This window comes from Ranitomeya variabilis, chromosome 4, assembly GCF_051348905.1.
Source record: "Ranitomeya variabilis isolate aRanVar5 chromosome 4, aRanVar5.hap1, whole genome shotgun sequence".
NCBI lineage: Eukaryota > Metazoa > Chordata > Amphibia > Anura > Dendrobatidae > Ranitomeya > Ranitomeya variabilis.
The window spans coordinates 257,756,156-257,776,422 of NC_135235.1; the positions used below are offsets into that span (position 1 = coordinate 257,756,156).

A 20,267-nucleotide genomic window follows, 5' to 3' on the forward strand; every position below is an offset into this window, starting at 1 on the left:
CCCCAATTATCCACTAAATGGAGGCTAAAGAGAGCGGTTATATAGTAATGGAACAATGAGGAGAGGACTGCAACAGAGGGATCAAGCTATCAGAACTGACCCAGAGAAGTTGGATTCTAAGGCCGGGGTCACACTAGACCGTAATACGGACGAGTGCTATGCGATAAAAAAATCGCATAGCACTCGGCCCAATGTTAATCTATGGTCCAGCTCCCATCATCCGATATTTTCTCCACCGTATTTCGGATCCGAGGGAACTCGCAGCATGCTGCGATTGTCAGCGTATCTCGGCCGAGACTCGCCAATGAAAGTCTATGGGGGCGAGAATAAATCGAATTACACACGGACCATGCGTGTGCATTGCGAGAAATACGCAGCGGTGTTCTATAGAAAAGCCGGTAATTCAATTGCCGGCTTCTCATTTCTCCTTCACAAACCCGACAGGATATGAGACATGGTTTACATACAGTAAACCATCTCATATCCCCCTTTTTTTTGCATATTCCACGCTACTAATGTTAGTAGTGTGTATGTGCAAAATTTGGCCGCTGTAGCTGCTCAAATAAAGGGTTAAATGGCGTAAAAAATTGGCGTGGGCTCCCGCGCAATTTTCTCCGCCAGAGTGGTAAAGCCAGTGACTGAGGGCAGATATTAATAGCCAGGAGAGGGTCCATGGTTATTGCACCCCCCCCCCCCCCCCCCCCCCCCGTGGCTAAAAACATCTGCCCCCAGCCACCCCAGAAAAGGCACATCTGGAAGATGCGCCTATTCTGGCACTTGGCCACTCTCTTCCCACTCCCGTGTAGCGGTGGGATGTGGGGTAATGAAGGGTTAATGCCACCTTGCTATTGTAAGGTGACATTAAGCCAGATTAATAATGGAGAGGCGTCAATTATGACACCTATCCATTATTAATCCAATTGTAAGAAAGGGTTAAAAAACACACACAGACATTATTAAAAATTATTTTAATGAAATAAACACACAGGTTGTTTTAGTATTTTATTGTTCTCTCAATCCATCAGAACACCCTCGCTTGGCAAAATAATTAACCCACAAGATACATACCTTCCAATGATCTGTCACGTCCAACGAGGTAATCCATCTGAAGGGGTTAATTATTTTACAGCCATGAGCTGCGCTAAAGCACTCGCTCGTGGTTGTAATCCCCGGGTAATGAAAGGAAATCTGTGTGATCTGTACTTACATTGAGTCGCGGTGAGGCGCCCTCTGGTGGATGAACTCATATGAACTCGAGCGTGGGAACTTTTCCAAGGCTCCAGTTCATGAGAACATCCACCAGAGGGCGCCTCACCGCGACTCAATGTAAGTACAGATCACTCAGATTTCCTTTCATTACCCGGGGATTACAACCACGAGCGAGTGCTTTAGCGCAGCTCATGGCTGTAAAATAATTAACCCCTTCAGATGGATTACCTCGTTGGACGTGACAGATCATTGGAAGGTATGTATCTTGTGGGTTAATTATTTGGCCAAGCGAGGGTGTTCTGATGGATTGAGAGAACAATAAAATGCAGGTTCTCCTGAGTTTTTGCTGTCTCTTGCATGTTGATAAATTGTAGTGCCCCCCCCCAAATCATGATGTATCTAAAGTTTTTGCACCAAAAACTATGCAAAAACTGACACCTGCGTTTGTTTTGCTGCATTTTTGCACTTACCCATTGTTTCATATGGGTGAAAAAAACGCAGAAAGTGACATGCAGCAGCTTTAAAAAAAAAAAAAAGCAGCAGTTTTCCAATTCAGTCAGGGCAAAAAAACAGTGTGTGTGCGCGTGAGATTTCTGAAATCTCATAAGCTTTTGCTGGTACTCCAAAACGCAGCTTAAAATTTGCACAAGAAAGCAACAAAAATGCAAATGTGAACATAGCTTACAGGTAGAGGTTTAGGAGAACGACTCCATGCTGTGCTTCCAGACATGCACGGGGATTGCTGCAGCCGGTACAGGGATCTGTAAAATTGCCTTCTCCTGTAATATTGGATCTGTGCAGGGTGAGGCACACACAGCAGATTCAGGCCTCGCGCCAAACTAATATTCTGAGCAACTGTACATACACAAAAGAAGCTTACATTTTGGGGAACATTGGTCTCTGATGAACAATGAGGAGAAGAAATATAAACCAGCTCACCCGTGATGCATAAGCTGAGCTTCAGGAGCACGGACCCCCTGTGTCCAGGCGTGTAGAATCCAAAAGAAGAAAATGTCCAGCTTCACCGAATCCGTGAAAAAAAGGTTTCTTTATTCACAAACTTGTAACATAGAGGATATAAACTTCAGCACAAACCATTTGGGTGTGAATCTCAACGCGTTTCTGGAGACTAAGCTCCCTTAACCATGACATGTTATGTTAATCATGTCATGATTAAAGGTACCTTCACACGAAACGACGCTGCAGCGATAGCGACAACGATGCCGATCGCTGCAGCGTCGCTGTTTGATCGCTGGAGAGCTGTCACACAGACCGCTCTCCAGCGACCAACGATGCCGAGGTCCCCGGGTAACCAGGGTAAACATCGGGTTGCTAAGCGCAGGGCCGCGCTTAGTAAACCGATGTTTACCCTGGTTACCAGCGTAAAATGTAAAAAAAACAAACAGTACATACTTACATTCGCATCCCCCGGCGTCCGCTTCCTGCACTGACTGACTGACTGAGCGCCGGCAGTAGCAGGGCACAGCGGTGACGTCACCGCTGTGCTGTGCTTTCACTTTCACTTTGCGGCGCTCAGTCAGTGTGGGAAGCAGACGGCGGGGGATGCGAATGTAAGTATGTACTGTTTGTTTTTTTTACATTTTACACTGGTAACCAGGGTAAACATCGGGTTGCTAAGCGCGGCCCTGCGCTTAGTAACCCGATGTTTTCCCTGGTTACCAGTGTAAAATATCGCTGGTATCGTTGCTTTTGCTTTCAAACACAACGATACACGGCGATCGGACGACCAAATAAAGTTCTGAACTTTATTCAGTGACCAGCGACATCACAGCAGGATCCTGATCGCTGCTGCGTGTCAAACTAAACGATATCGCTAGCCAGGACGCTGCAACGTCACGGATCGCTAGCGATATCGTTACAAAGTCGTTTCGTGTGAAGGTACCTTAAGGGAGCTTAGTCTCCAGAAACGCGTTGAGATTCACACCCATATGGTTTGTGCTGAAGTTTGTATTCTCTATGTTACAAGTTTGTGAATAAAGAAACCTTTTTTTCACGGATTCGGTGAAGCTGGACATTTTCTTCCTCTGATGAACAATGCATGCAGAATCTGCAAGACGTGGGTGCAGGATATAACGAAAGAAGAATCTGCTGGGAAAATTGGGTCCTGTAATATTTAAGATCAGATGGGATCCGGGCCGATGGAGCAGCCATCAAATGCTGCTTTGTTCCTTCACTGTCTATTTTTGGAAAGATGGCGTTACCTGGTGTTTCCCAATTCAGGATGCGATACTAAATTACTTGTTTATAATCTATTTTCTCATTGCAAATTAATCTTCTCAACAAGTCCAAACTTACTGATAAATTATTTCCATTTAGCACCTTCTATCTCTCCCATGTGGTCACACATCATTTACAATGATGGTCAAACATTCAATGAGTCTTTAGAAAAAGAAAAAAAAAAAAGAATTGAATGACAAAAAAACACCTTGACACCGAGACACCTAGATTGTAACTATGGGGCAAGTGAGGATTGAAACTGAGAAAAGAGGCAAGTGATAAAGAGCTGCAGCGTTTATAAAGTATTGAGATTATTCCCGGCGCTGGGTTTTCGCTCGCTGCTCACAACACCAACAAAGAGCATAATAATGTAAAGGAGGCGATGGAGGGCTGAGGCGCCGGGTCCCGGGTGGGATTCGGGAGCCTTTGATTCTCCCATCACATGTTGCAGCCTGCAGTGAGACAGGCAATAATGTGGCCTCATTGAAATTCCAGCCACGGGTTTCCTTCTGCTGCCGGCAACTTCTCAAAGTCCTTTTCCTCCTTCACTTCAAGGAGTCGTCTTTCATTCCTTTTAGCAATGTTAAAACCGAATCACCTAAGAGCATCAGGGAGAGCTGACGGCATCCGTAAGAAAGGGGAAAAAAGAAACGACACATATAACCCGAGTGCGAGACCTCGGCGCAGGCATTTGTGTGCCGCACTCGATTACACCCGTCATGGTAAATCTGTGTGACCCCGACATGACATCAGGGTTTCCCTATGGGAAATTGACCTGCAAGCTTTGTTGCTCCCATTCCAAAAAACCCCAACAACTGGCTATTAAAGGGTTATAAACAAATAAGTGACTCCCAGTCCATAGTGGCTGGTGGACCCCCAGCGATCCAGAATTTGAGGCTGGAATAAAAATTCCATGAGTTCGGTTTATTGCTGGAAAACCACACAAATCCCGAGATTAAACCCCTCATCCCGACATGTAAGTTTGTGCAGCAGCCTAATACCAGTCCCCTAATGCTAGCACTGGGGTGGAGATAACTAGAATTGCAGCCCTGGGTGTGACGATGGGAACATGTTCAGGGGCCCAAAATATTTGGTGTGATGGTAACCTAATATTGCAGCTTTGTATAATCGTGCCGCCCAGCACTAAAATAAACCGTCTCTGGTTACCCATCTGTCTTACGGGAATGTCATTGTATGTTTATAGCTGTAAAATAAGACACAAATCAAAGAAAACGCGACTCTCACAAAGCCGCTGCAAAACTGTGAAATGTGACCTGCACAAATCAGCGCAGAAACAGGAGAGCAATGAGAAAATCTAGGGCAGCAGAAAAGGAAAAACAAAAGAATCTGCAAGTGCAGCATGAAGACGGGAGGTGCGCTTCACAGCCACCATATTTCTCCTGGCGGTTACACGTTCTTAAAGGAGTCCTCCACTTATTAGACGCAGGGAGTGACGGTCTGCAGATTACAACGTGACCCCCTGCACTGGCTGTAATCTGATGGGAAACCTGTCAGTTAGGGTACCGTCACACAGTGCCATTTTGATCGCTACGACGGTACGATTCGTGACGTTCTAGTGATATCGTTACGATATCGCAGTGTCTGACACGCAGCAGCGATCAGGGACCCTGCTGAGAATCGTACGTCGTAGCAGATCGTATGGAACTTTCTTTCGTCGCTTGATCACCCGCTGACATTGCTGGATCGTTGTGTGTGACAGCGATCCAGCGATGTGTTCGCTTGTAACCAGGGTAAACATCGGGTAACTAAGCGCAGGGCCGCGCTTAGTAACCCGATGTTTACCGTGGTTACCAGCGTAAACGTAAAAAAAACAAACAGTACATACTCACATTCCGGTGTCTGTCCTCCGGCGTCTCAGCTTCTCTGCACTGTGAGCGCCGGCCAGCCAGAAAGCGTGCACAGCGGTGACGTCTGACGTCACCGCTCTGCTTTCCGGCCGCTGTGCTTACACAGTGCAGAGAAGCTGAGACGCCGGAGGACAGACACCGGAATGTAAGTATGTACTGTTTGTTTTTTTTACGTTTACGCTGGTAACCAGGGTAAACATCGGGTTACTAAGCGCGGCCCTGCGCTTAGTAACCCGATGTTTACCCTGGTTACCCGGGGACTTCGGCATCGCTCCAGCGCCGTGATTGCAACGTGTGACCGCAGTCTACGACGCTGGAGCGATAATCATACGATCGCTGCGACGTCACGGATCGTGCCGTCGTAGCGATCAAAATGGCACTGTGTGACAGTACCCTAAGTGTTCAATTTTCCCGCAGCGCCACCTCAGGGAAAACACAGTATTACACAGTGTCCTATTAAGTCAATGGGATGTCTGTGTAATGCAGGACAGCATAGGTCCTCCAGGGCGAGGGATGATCTTCTAACAGGTGAAGAGGACCACCATTAATGTAGACCCCTCTGACAGTTCCTGCACATGGCAGAGATGTTTGCAATGACCCCGCACTGTGCGGCAACACAGAGTCACAGACAATCTCACGATGGAGAAATTCTCCTCGATCTCCTCTGTAAGACCCTGTCACAGCACAATTTATGCTTGCATTGTTGATATACCGCTGACATATGCCACTAGTGAAATAAGTCGGCCATTAGAGGGGATTTCTAGAACAAGCCATCATCTATCCTCAAGATGGTTGATAACTTCGCTGATCAAAGTAACAGGGATGAAAGTTCCCCGATCTGCTGACAATTGAGGGTCCCAGCGATCGGACCCCCACTTATCAACATACTGTATTTTCTTGTGGATAATTTATAACCTGTTTTTGCCAGACAACCCCTTTAAGCGCTGTACAAGTCAGAACCTAAAAAGCCAATATATAATACACAGGAGACCTTATAGTTCTGAGTGACCACATTCTGCATACATCACTCTGGAATATGTTGGCGATATAACAAGAACCATAAACAAACAAGTCCTGGACAGTCCCATCCAACATGTTCTGCAGCAGCAGAGAGCCCTCTGTGGGGTAACCTGTCCTCCATTCCCACAGAGCCTAGATCTTCCGGCAGGCGACGCACCCAGGCCAGAGACGTGCCCGATGTGGTGAGAGGCTGCTAAGCAGATTAGCATGTCTGTGCAACTGGATCCAGCACAGAAACATTTCAGCCGTGGTTAATGGGCTTCTCGCAATTTACACGCAACACAAAGCACCTACTGGGGGCGGCCGGACTGAGCCGCGGCTATTTGTTCTCCGGGGGAGGGACAGAACAAGGCCATATTGTTTACAGGGGGACATGAAAGGCCCTGCTGATTCAACGCTCTGGGAATGTGGTCTCTGCCAGCGTCACACATTTCTATGGGCAGAAATTCATATTGGGCGTCTGTCAGCAGGAATCTCGTGCCCGAGGACAGTGTTTATCTACCACATCTAAATAAAGTTTTTGTTTTTTAAATGCACACATAAATATTCACTATGACAAGAGAGCTCAGGAGTCCTGACCGGCTGACAATTAAAGGGATGTTACTGCTTGATGAAAATAATCTTTAAATCTATGGCTACATTTCTGCAGTCGTTTGTTTGTTGGGGCCATGTGCTGACAAGTTTCTCATCCACGGAGAACATTGATAGAAGCAGAAAAGCTGCCAGCGGTACAAGACCAGCAACAGACAAATCGTATACTTACAAGACAGAATCCTGACAGTGTGCACAGTGCCCAGTCAGTCTCACTGCGCCTGATCATACTTTTTTTTTGCCTTTTAAATGCCAGGACAACACCTTTCAGTAAAGGCCTTGAATATCGAGGTCCCTGAAAACCCCTTTAATAATTTTATAAAAGAATATTCTAAAACATTATGTGCAATTCCTCACCATTTTCAAGAGCTCTGCTTGCTGTCAAAGCAGGGAAGCATTTATAACATACATGACGAGCAGTGCATCCCTCTCACCAGTATAAAGGGAGCATTAACTGCACACCACAACTGAAATTAGGATTTTTAAGAGCCGAATTAGTAAAAAAAAAATAAGAATGACCCTTTAATGTCACACAGTAACAAATGAGGTCACACAGAAGTGATCAATCCAGAAACAGTTACTGGATGAGACCCGTGGACAATACTACAACATACCACAAGCCGCTCTAACAGGTCTTGTAGGAATAAAGAGATTGAATAAGATTATATGAACAATTTGCTGTCAAACGGAGTGGAACAATGGAGGAACGGCTCCTCGCTCATTGGTGTGGTGCTGTCTGGCCTCACACCCGGGGGGCTAGGAAGCCAGTGAAGCAGAATGCTCAGCGAGCGCTCGATGGGGAAGGGGCACAGAGACCGAGGAGATGATGAGTGTGGACGGTACGCCAGGCCAAACGCCAAAGTCCATCATCACCAGCTAGCAGAGCGCTGCATCAAAACTTTCCCCTGGTGGTACACGGGGTCATGTACTGAACACCCCCCCATCCCGACACAATGGAAAGCACATCCGAAATCAGCAATTACAGAGGAAAAAGCCTTCTGGTGACGACCGGCCGTGAATCGAGGACACTCAATGGATATGACAACTGAATGCAAAACCAAGTACAGCTTCCCACAGGAGCCGAGGGCAGTCGCGTTGTGGGAAGGTTATCAGGAACAGGGCTCGTACCTGCGTAACGTAGCGGAGCGTCTTTGTCTAGCGCTATGAGAGGAGGGTCCAGCAAAACTGCATTGTCGTTTTCGGTTACTATCCCGTGGTACGTAGTTTCAATCCAGGGCTTGTGTTTATTCACTGCAGAAAAGGAAAAAGAGGAAAAACACAGTGAGAAATCAAGACACCAAGTGAAAAGTCCGGTCATTGTATAATAAAAACTCTGCAACTTTCTAATAAGCTTTGTATAGTTTGCATATCTTTCCTTGATGTGAGAATTTTTTTACATTTACAGGGTTTTACCAAGTTAATAAAGTCATCAGCTATCCTTAAGCCCCCCATATACCTATCTTGGCCAAGTTGTCCGCATGCAGGAGTGCTCGCTTCTGCCTACCACACCTGTGTACTTTAGAGAGCCCCTGCAGGGCCAACTTACAACATTGGACATGCTGAATCTGGCAGGGCCTCCACGCACATTAGACTATTGGCTGAACCCACTGATATCGGCGGGTTCGTCTGGCGGTCTCATGCGAACGGAAAAGGCGATAAGTTACTGATCGCTAGGATCCTCAGTAATCTGAAGAAAGGAGCTTTGCAGACCCCGACTGAATGAAGCAGAGGTCGAGCATGCACATGCACACCACTGTGCCACATACAGGGGTTGGACAAAATAATGGAAACACCTAACGTTTTGGCATCATAATCTTCGAACATGTGATAAACATGCAAACCGTGACATATGGTAATGTTTTGTAGTTGATTATTTGTGTTATGTGATATGTGTATGTAAATTAACGGTTTGTTTTGCATAATTGTAAGAACATTGATGAGAACCTGATACCAAAGGCAGACTTCTCGGATTTTCAAAGAGGCCAAATTGTTGGTGCTCGTATGGCAGGCGCTAGTGTAACAGAAAGTGCCCGAATGCTTGGCGTGTAAAGAGGTACTGTCTCCAAAGTAATAAGTCTACGTTCACATTTGCGGTCTGCGCCGCAGCGTCGGGCGCCGCAGCTTCGCCGCATGCGTCCCTATATTTAACATGGGGGCGCATGGACATGCGTTGCACTTGCGTTTTGCGACGCATGCGTCACTGCGGCACACGCGTCCGGGAGCAGAGGACGCAGCAAGTTGCATTTTTGCTGCGTCCAAAATCAACCAAAAAAAGGACGCATGCGTCGCAAAACGCAGCGTTGTGCATGCGTTTTGCTGCGTTTTTGTTTGCGTTGTGCGTTGCGTCGCCGACGCTGCGGCGCACAACGCAAATGTGAACGTAGCCTAACTGCACTTGAAATAAAATGAAAAATGTCCGCAGCAAAGCACAGGTCCGGCCGAAAGTCAGAGTTGACTGAGAGAGACCGTCGGACTCTAAAGCGAATTGTGAGAGACGATCGCAAGACCACGGCTCCGAAAATCACTGCTGAGCTCAATGAACACCTACAGAACCCAGTTTCCACGAAACCTGTTCGTCGGGAGCCGCACAAATCTGGATTTCACGGAAGAGCTGAAATTAGAAAACCGCTGCTCTCAATGACAAATGTTTCCTAGCGTTTAGAGTGGTGTAGAAACCTCCAGAATTGGTCCCTCGAGCAGTAGAAACATGTGATATTCTCAGACGAATCATCGTTTACCCTATTTCCGACCTCCGGCCGAGTGTACGTTTGGAGACAGCCGAAGGAAGCATTCCATCCAGACTGCCTTCTCCCAACCGTAAAACATGGCGGAGGTTCTGTGATGATCTGGGGTGCTATTTCGTGGAGATCTGCCGGGCCAATGATATGCCTTCATGGAAGAATTAACAGCCGAGACTATTTAGGCATTTCGGGCGACCAAGTGCATCCAATGGTTCAAGCACTGTTCCCGGAGGGAAACGCCATCTTTCAGGATGATAATGCACCCATTCATACAGCTAGAATCGTTAAAGCATGGCACGAGGAACATTCTAATGAAGCTGAGCATCTCATCTGGCCCCCACAATCCCCAGACCTCAACATTATTGAGCATTTATGGTCGATTTTAGAGATTCAAGTTAGACGTCGATTTCTGCTGCCATCGTCGCTCAAAGAACGGGAGGGTGTTTTAACTGCCGAATGGGCTAAAATTCCTTTGGAAATAATTCACACCTTGTATGAATCCATACCTCGGAGAATTGAGGCTGTAATCGCCGCAAAAAATGGGCCTACACCAGATTAAACTAACTTTTGTTGATGTTTCCAGGTGTTTCCATTATTTTGTCCAACCCCTGTATCTCCGGTAGTCCCACATACAAGGAATGGAGGAGGTGCATCCTCAACCTCTCTATTCAGGCAGGGCAAACCACAGCCTCATTGTCAACACTGTTGGAGGTCTCAGGGGTAAGACCCCTAACAATTATTAAGTTATTACTGGACCAACTTGCTACAACCTTTTAATATATTTCCTCTTCAAGACGAGGAGCAGGATTTGGTCTGAAGGCTTTACAGACTTCTCAGGAAGACAATGTTTCCATTCACTAAAAGCAAACAGAGATCCAGAAAACTCTGCGGAATAGAAGCGATTGATAATATTAATGATAGTTTGTCTCAATAATTGAGCTTCAATCAACTATATAGAATGTGCTCGGCATCACGTTCACACGAGCCAACAAAAAAGCATGTGAACACAACGACTACTTGGAAAGCCGTTCTGCTGCTAAACAGCAGGCTTGTTCTCGACAGCACTTTCTGTTTGGTCAGAGCAATGTGCTGCCAACAACAGTATTATTTTTATGCTGCTGTAAACGATCCGATCAGTTGGCGTACAAGCATTTTGTTAGTTCCTTGTCGATCATCTCATGGAAATGGCCTTAATATAAGTGCCGAACACTTGTGTTGTCGCTGATCAGCACCTGTCATGAGCAGAAATCTATTGCTGTAAATGCATAGCAAAATGTAAATGTATAGCAAAATTATAATATAATCTGAGGACAAGTGAAAAGATCCTGATTAACCAGGAATACAGAGACTACTAAACCCTCCTGTACGCGAAACATCCCAATTATATGGAAGCCTTTATCTGCAATAATCAGATTGTCAGGTTTTCTGCAAGTTGTACAATTGCTGCAATCAGACCTGTTATGTGATAACCCGTCTGCTACATCACCCGCCCTGCACCCATTAATCGCTCATAAGGCTTCTACCCAGACTGCAAATACTCCTGACGAGAGCTGGGGTGTAAACGTGCACAATGAGCGGTGAAGCGTCTTCATGCAGAGACATGATACATGTGAAATGGATTTTTACCGCTATTTCAAATCAGCAAAGTGTAATTGGGTCATATATGGGCTCAGGGCCACATGGACGGCCAAAATTGAGGCAGAAGGCTGTGTTTACACATCTCGCAGGCCCATGAGGACAACCCCCCACACACACACTCTGTAAGCAAGGTATTCAACTAGCTTGGTGTGAACTCTCCAGTAAACCACATGGTTAGCATTAATCATGCTAATGGCCACCCGGCTTTGAAGCTGCTGTGGGATTAGTGACAAAATCATTTGGTTAATTAAGAATCTAATTGAAAAGTTCACCCATGATACCTCAGAGTGTTTTCATCTACATATGACCATCCAACGTGTGAACATACCCTAAAGGTACCTTCACACTAAATGTACCTTCACACTAAGCGACGCTGCAGCGATATCGACAACGATGCCGATCGATGCAGCGTCGCTGTGTGGTCGCTGGAGAGCTGTCACACAGACAGCTCTCCAGCAACCAACGATGCCGAAGTCCCCGGGTAACCAGGGTAAACATTGGGTTGCTAAGCGCAGGGCCGCGCTTAGTAACCCGATGTTTACCCTGGTTACCAGTGTTAAATGTAAAAAAACAAACACTACATACTTACGTTCGCGTCCCCCGGCGTCCGCTTCCCTGCACTGTGTAAGCGCCGGCCCTGACAGCAGAGCGGTGACGTCACCGCTGTGCTTTGCTTTCCGGCCGGCACTGACACACTCAGTGCAGGAAGCTCTGAGCAGCAGCGCGGACGCCGGGGGACGTGACAGACATCAGAGGGTGAGTATGTACTGTTTTTTTTTTTACTTTTACAATGGTAACCAGGGTAAATATCGGGTTACTAAGCACGGCCCTGCGCTTAGTAACCCAATATTTACCCTGGTTACCATTGTAAAACATCGCTGGCATCGTTGCTTTTGCTGTCAAACACGACGATACACGCCGATCTGACGACCAAATAAAGTTCTGAACTTTCAGCAACGACCAGCGATATCACAGCAGGATCCAGATCGCTGCTGCGTGTCAAACACAACGATATCGCTATCCAGGACGCTGCAACGTCACGGATCGCTATCGTTATCGTCGTAAAGTCGCTTAGTGTGAAGGTACCTTAAGGCTAAGTTCCCATGATGAGTGTTAGGGCTCCTACTCACTTGCGAGCAACTCGGATGAGTCTTGCATGTTTAAAACCCGGCGCTGCACCCGGCACTCAGATCGGAACGTGCGGCCACATAGGAATACATGCAGCCGCACGCTCCGCTCCTCTGTACCAAGTGCAGTGCCGGGATATTGCCGTGCGAGACTCATCCGAGTCTCGCGCAAGTGAGTAGGAGCCCTTAGGTGCGTTTTTGAGGTTGCAGATTTTTTGAACCAATTACCTAAATGAGATTCATTGTATTTGTATCAAGGTTTTTTGTACATTAAGTTTTAAATTAAACCACTTTGTTTTGGAAACTTCCATTTGCCGAGCTTTGATAAAACCTTATTGATAAAGTCAAGTGCGGATTACGTGTTCTTACTGCATTTCGTAAAAATGCATGTGTATTTCTTATCTGCGGATTTTCTGCATGTCATTCAAATCTATGATCACTTTTTTCAGATTTTATCACCTGTACGGCCCAAGTTGAACGTTATGGGATCCCGCTTTTAAATATCAAACGGTAATTACCATTTACATTCCTTCAGTACAGGCTCGGACTGATAGACGACTGCACTTCCCTTGAGGCTACAATTACAAAGCAGAGGAGCGAGGACAGATCCTGTCACTTGTCCTATTGTCTGCAGTCTCTTCACACTGTAGCCTGCAGGCAGGGATACCTGTCCACCTCACCTCTAATCCACTTATGCAAACATGACAGCCATTAGCACTTGGATACCTCTACATTTTCCCTGCCTGTTAAGGCCCCGTCTCACTAAGCGATTTACCAACGATCACGACCAGCGATACGACCTGGCCGTGATCGTTGGTAAGTCGTTGTGTGGTCGCTGGGGAGCTGTCACACAGACAGCTCTCTCCAGCGACCAACGATCAGGGGAACGACTTCGGCATCGTTGAAACTGTCTTCAACGATGCCGAAGTCCCCCTGCAGCACCCGGGTAACCAGGGTAAACATCGGGTTACTAAGCGCAGGGCCGCGCTTAGTAACCCGATGTTTACCCTGGTTACCAAAAAAAACAAACACTACATACTCGCCTTTCGGTGTCCAGGTCCCTTGCCGTCTGCTTCCTGCTCTGACTGAGCCACCGTACACTGAGAGCAGAGCGCAGCGGTGACGTCACTGCTGTGCTCTCACTTCTCACTGTACGGCCGGGAGTCAGTGAGAGCAGGAAGCAGACGGCAAGGGACCTGACGGACATCAGAAGGCGAGTATGTAGTGTTTGTTTTTTTTTACATTTACGCTGGTAACCAGGGTAAACATCGGGTTACTAAGCGCGGCCCTGCGCTTAGTAACCCGATGTTTACCCTGGTTACCAGTGAAGACATCGCTGGATCGGTGTCACACACACCGATTCAGTGATGTCAGCGGGGCCTCAACGACCAAAAAAAGGTCCAGGCCATTCCGACACGACCAGCGATCTCGCAGCAGGGGCCTGATCGCTGGTACGTGTCACACATAGCGAGATCGCTATGGAGGTCGCTGTTGCGTCACAAAACTAGTGACTCAGCAGCGATCTCGCTAGCGATCTCGCTATGTGAGACGGGGCCTTTAGGGTACCTTCACACTGGTCGATTCTGCTACGATTACGACGCATTTGCGTCATATTCGACATCGCAGTACGAGCTCGTAGCCAGCGGTCACACTCTACGATGTTAACGCTTTTTCTGACGTAGTTGCGATGTGAACGTCACGCGTCGCAATCGTACGCTACCCTTCACACCGCCATAGTCCTACGACTCCGAGCGTGACGTATTACCAGCATGGGCGTGCTAAAACGTCACGCCCAATCAGGAGACAGGTATGCGGAAGCCCAACCCACGTAGTCGCATTACGAGCTCGTATGACCGCCGTCACATACTACGATTTCGACCGCCACAGCGAGACATTTACGACGAAAGAAAGTTCTGCTCTTTCTTTCACATCGTACGATGCTGGGCTGCGTCGCAGATCGTAACGCCATGTCACACTTTGCAACCTCGGAACGAGGACGGATAAACGTCACAAATCGAACGCTCGTTCAGACTTTGATTGCACAGTGTGAAGGGGCCCTTAGCAAAGGGGCTGAAAAATCCATGTAGATTTTTGGGGCCAGTCAGATCACTCCATCAGATAAATGCCAGAGACATTAGAACTTCCAAAGACATTAATTAGAAAAGATTAGACGCTACCTGCAAGGATAATTACTAACATGTTGTCAGGAACTACTGATCATAAATGATCCATTGCTTATGTCCTGAAGTATGGCGCTCATTCATGGTGACACGATTGGTGCAGGAGCTCCTGGATCTCTCTGATCGCTGGGTCGATCACACAATGAAGCCGCAGGATCCTGCCTCGCACTAAGTATTTGCAGAAACGTTAATCCCATGTCTCCGCAGAATACTTGTTTTTCTCCTCTCTCAAGAACCTTGTAATCTTACCCAATATTAGCTTCGTGATGTTGATTATAGCGTCGGTAAACTCCTGTAATTACATACTTGTACTGTGATAAACACAGGTGCACATTTCCGCCTCTCAGCCATCAAGTGCCTGCCTTCAGCTTTCCATCAAATATTAACATCAGCACGACAAACACGACGGCGGCTGCTTACACGCCGTCTGCTATTCCTATACAAACGGCCTGGATTCTCTCGTGGAGCGACATGACCACCGCACAAAGCAACCTGATAACAAATAACCAGGGACTGTAGAGCTGAAGATAAGGGCACAAACACCAGGAGGCTGCAGACAAGACATAAACCTGTGTGTGAGACCACAATATGGACCACTGGGACAATATCACAGGAGATGAATCCGAAAATAAAAACCTTTCTACTCTCTATGATGGAGAAACGCTTCAGCAACAACCCCTCTGCTCCCATTCTTCTCCCAGTGTGAACTTGAACACAAACTTTGGCATTCTTGGACCCATCAGGTCAGCAGCTCTGTGCACTTGTCTGCATCGCACAGAGGAGCAAGAACAGCCTGCCATTAAAACAAGCTATGTGTTGGTCTGAATATGGACCCTAGCACAGACTTCATACTACAAAACTAAATTACTGGAATTTGAAGGACCGAGCCAGGAGTCCGTGGCCGCCAGACAGCACTGCAAACCTCCTCCTAACTGCCGCCATCCCCCTAGTCTCTTCTGATTCTGGCACGAAGCAATGTCATGCACGTCACACAGCAACAATAAGGTTGCAACAGGTCTGCAAATCAGAATAAGAGCCAGGGATGCCGGAAAGTATGAGGTTGTACGCAGGGCTCCCATCCACCAGTCATGGACTACTGACATGGCTGCTGGACCCAGGTCCAGTGACGTTATTTGCTCATCTCTACTACATACCATAAACTGGTTGTCTGGACTTGGCCCAACTTTGTTACTAAATCTGAGCTCTTGAAGAGGTCAAGGAACAATCCCAACTCAGAGAAAATGGGGACAGACACAAGAATAAAATGAAAATAGGAAGCCCATGAAGTCATGTGGAAATTATTGGCGCCATATTAGAGTAAAATAAAATAACAAATGTCATTTAACAGATGTTATGGTGATCTGCCATGCTTCGTATCCCGCAGCATATCCTGTGCACATTCTTGGATATTTAGAAAAGCACAGAAGGAGACATCCAAGGTAAAGCATTCGCCGGAGGAACCACCAGACACCTGGACTCAGAGAGCCGGAACTGAAGGCAGCCATTGTGATATTCTCAGCAACCAATGCTTGAACACGTTTGTAAAGCTGCATTGTCTCCTAATCTGTACCTGACCAAAGATAAAGATGGATGAGATCACATTTCTATGACTCAACACCTTGGGGCCAGGAGATTATAGAACAGAAGTAAGGGTACCGTCACACATTGAAATTTTCATTGCTGCGACGGCATCGCAGCACCGCTGCGCTCTGCTCTCACTTTCCGGCCGGCACTCAGAGCAGGAAGCAGACGGCAAGGGACCTGAAGGACACCGACGGGTGAGTATGTACGGTTTGTTTTTTTACGTTTACGCTTGTAACCAGGGTAAACATCGGGTTACTAAGCGCGGCCCTGCGCTTAGTTACCCGATGTTTACCCTGGTTACAAGCGAAGACATCGCTGGATCGCTGTCACACACAACGATCCAGCGATGTCAGCGGGTGATCAAGCGACGAAAGAAAGTTCCAAACGATCTGCTACGACGTACGATTCTCAGCAGGGTGTCTGATCGCAGTAGCGTGTCAGACACTGCGATATCGTAACGATATCGCTAGAACGTCACGAATCGTAACGTCGTAGCGATGGAAATTTCAATGTGTGACGGTACCCTAAGACAGACATAAATACTCGGCATTTCATACTGAGAAAATAAGGGCTTTTTTTTAGTTGTGTATATTATTACCGATCATTGTAGAAGTTGTATATTTTGAATCAAAAACTGGATTGTTACTGTCAGATCGGACTCAGATTTTGGTGGTAAATATTACAGGCATGTAATCCGCACATTTGGGTAAGTGCAGACAGAGCAAAAGCCAGAGGAGTCCTCCACAGTGATCAAGCCTGCAACGGCCAGGACTAGAGGCTAGTGAATGTCTTCACCTAGTATAGTAAGAGAATTGGCATTCAGACGTCCAATCTCGGATCTAACTAGACTGCAATGTATGGACTGGTCAGCCGGTCTCCAGGCCCCAGCATCACAGCTGCATAGAAATATATGAAGATGTCATGCTCGGGTAAGGAGACCAGTCCATGCATTGCAGTCTGATCTTGGACCGATTTATACAGACGAGTGAATGCACCCTTACTCTTACGTATTATCCAAGATACATCAGCTCTAGAGATGGGCGAACCCGAACAGAAGTCCGTGTTACTGATCGGCGGTAAAATCATCACTGCCGGTAAGACAGCTGCGGTTCCTACGCTGTGAAATGACAGCATGAGGCTGCAGCTGTGATCGGAGGTATAAAGTTCACTTCCAGTCACTGATGTCAGCTGATGGGACTACTGCTCTTATCAGCTAAAGCCTGCTGCCACTAATAACAGTGAGAGAAGGAGCGGCTGATGGGAGCATTTATCAGCCTACGCTGTAAATAATTAAAAAAAACAAACAAACAAAAAAAAAACCGGCGTGGGTCCCCCTGTATATTTGATAACCAGCCAGGCAAAACTCACACCTGGGGCTGAAACCCTCAGCAGTCAGCTTCATCAAGGCTGGTTATTAAGAATAAAGGGGTACCCACTCCGATTATTTTAATTATTTTAAAAAATAATAATTAAAAAAAAAAAAACACGTGGGGTCCCCCCTCATTTTTGACAACCAGCCTTGCTAAAGCTTTTATCCTCAGGCTGGTAAGGGGCCATAGATATTGCCCCTTCAGCCTAAAAACGGCAGCCCACAGCCAACCAGAAAAGGGCGCTTTGTCCGGCTCTTCCCACATGCCCTGTAGCAGTGGCAAGTGGGGTTCATATTTGTGGGGTTGATGTCACCTTTGTATTGTCCGGCGACATCCAGCCCACGGCTTAGTAATAGAGAGGCATCTATGAGACACTTATCCATTACTAATCCTACAGGTATATGGTAAATAGAGACACAGCAAGAATAAAGTGTTTTATTTGAAATAAAACAAAACACACTTTTACTTTGTTAATTTAAAAATAACAAACACAGTTATACTCTCCTAACGCCTAATTGCACCGAAGCCCTTGTCTTCTGTAATAAAAATAAAAAAACAACCATATCCTTCACCTGTCAGTCGATCTGTCCCACGACCTAATCCATGTCTGGGGGATAAACCGTTTTCAACCTGGATGGTGATAAGATGCAACCGTCCAGGCTGACAACCACTGATGAACAAGCTGCTGCAAGCGCAGTGTCAGTGTCTAGCGGTGAGGTCATCGAGGTAACCGCCGGTCACTGAGGCTGTGTTCCCAGCCAGGCCAATGAACTGCGGTGACCTCGGTGAGATCCCTGCTCGCACAGTGAAAAGAAGTCTCACAATATAAATAAAATAATAATAATCTTTATATAGCGCTAACATATTCCGCAGCGCTTTACAGTTTGCACACATTATCATCACTGTCCCTGATAGGGCTCACAATCTAGATTCCCTATCAGTAAGTCTTTGGAATGTGGGAGGAAACCGGAGTAAAATGAAATGTTGTCCTTGATGGGATTTGAAACCAGACTGTGGGTGCAGTGCTATCCACTGAGCCACCGTGCTGCCCCACAATGCAACGAGTTCACGAGACGAGTTCACTGCAGTTCAAATTCACCACAGTGAAATTCTCCTGGTGAGACCTTTTGTCACTGTGCGAGAGGTGATTTCACCAAGGTCACCGCAGTTCATTGACCTGTAGTAACCTTGATGATGTCACCTCTAGTCAGTGATTCTGTACTCACAGCAGCTAATTTATCAGTGGTTCACAGCCTAGATGGTTGCATTTTGGCACCCTCCAAGATGAAAACTCTTTATCCCCCCCTCCCCCCGAGACATGGACTACGGTGTGGAACAGAACGACGGACAGGTGAGGGATATTGTTGTTTTGGCAAACACTGGATATTCGAGGCCCTCCATTCAAGTGAATGGGGTCCAGGTTTGGGTCCGGGTACTATTCCGTACCCAAACTTTTGTAACTGTTTGGCCAAACCAGCCAGACTCGACCATGCAGGTGTCCGCTCATCTCTAATGAGGTGTCCTCAGGTTAATGCAGGTTCTAGGAATCTGTCTAGAAGACTAGACAGTCCCAATAGTTGACAATGGACGCATAATCTTCCTTCGACCAACTAAAAGCAAATCTCAGACTTGGTGAATTGATTTAACAATGCATTCTTATGGAAAAAATTTTTGGGGGAAGTTGGGTTGGTGTCTGGCGGGAAGTGGAGCTACTCTGCTAAATGCCACCTATACACATAACAGGAGCTACTCTGCTAAACGCCACCTATACACATAACAGGAAAGTTGTCCAAACTCACTGAATTCAGCAGGACTGGCCAACCATCTGATGTGTATTGTGGCCTCAGCACCCACCCTAAACAGAGGAAAGACATGCCAGTGAAGCTTCCACTGTGTATTAACTTCTGGACTAAGGGTACTGTCACACTCTGCAACTTTCCAACGATCACGACCAGCGATACGACCTGGCCGTGATCGTTGGAAAGTCGTTGTGTGGTCGCTGGAGAGCTGTCACACAGACCGCTCTCCAGCGACCAACGATGCCGAGGTCCCGGGTAACCATCGGGTTACTAAGCGCAGGGCCGCGTTTAGTAACCCGATGTTTACCCTGGTTACCAGCGTAAAAGTAAAAAAAAAAAAAACGTACATACTCACATTCCGGTGTCCTTCAGGTCCCTTGCCGTCTGCTTCCCGCTCTGAGAGTGCCGCCGTAAAGTGAAAGCAGATCACAGCGGTGACGTCACCGCTGTGCTCTGCTCCGGCCGGCAGTCAGTCAGAGCGGGAAGCAGACGGCAAGGGACCTGAAGGACACCGGAATGTGAGTATGTACGTTTTTTTTTTTTTACTTTTACGCTGGTAACCACGGTAAACATCGGGTTACTAAGCGCGGCCCTGCGCTTAGTAACCCGATGTTTACCCTGGTTACAAGCGAACGCATCGTTGGATCGGTGTCACACACACCGATCCAACGATGACAGCGGGAGATCCAGCGACGAAAGAAGATTCCAAACGATCTGCTACGACGTACGATTCTCAGCAGGGTCCCTGATCGCTGCTGCGTGTCAGACACAGCGATATCGTATGGATATCGCTGGAACGTCACGGATCGTACCGTCGTAGCGACAAAAGTGCCACTGTGTGACAGTACCCTAATACTCGGGCCAATGAGGGGAGCACTGCACTTCAAGGTCTATGTTAAGGA

At 47.0% G+C, this 20,267-nt stretch overlaps 1 protein-coding gene across 4 annotated transcripts in view; it reads right to left on the reverse strand.

Annotated features, from left to right (window-relative positions):
• Window positions 1–20,267, reverse strand: part of CLSTN1 (calsyntenin 1) — a 105,306-nt gene that overhangs the window by 64,456 nt on the left and 20,583 nt on the right. For all 4 annotated transcript variants that reach the window (XM_077249644.1, XM_077249642.1, XM_077249643.1 and 1 more), the window contains exon 2: window positions 8,055–8,177. In XM_077249644.1, coding sequence (XP_077105759.1) covers window positions 8,055–8,177 — 123 coding nt within the window. The remainder of the gene's footprint in view (window positions 1–8,054; window positions 8,178–20,267) is intronic.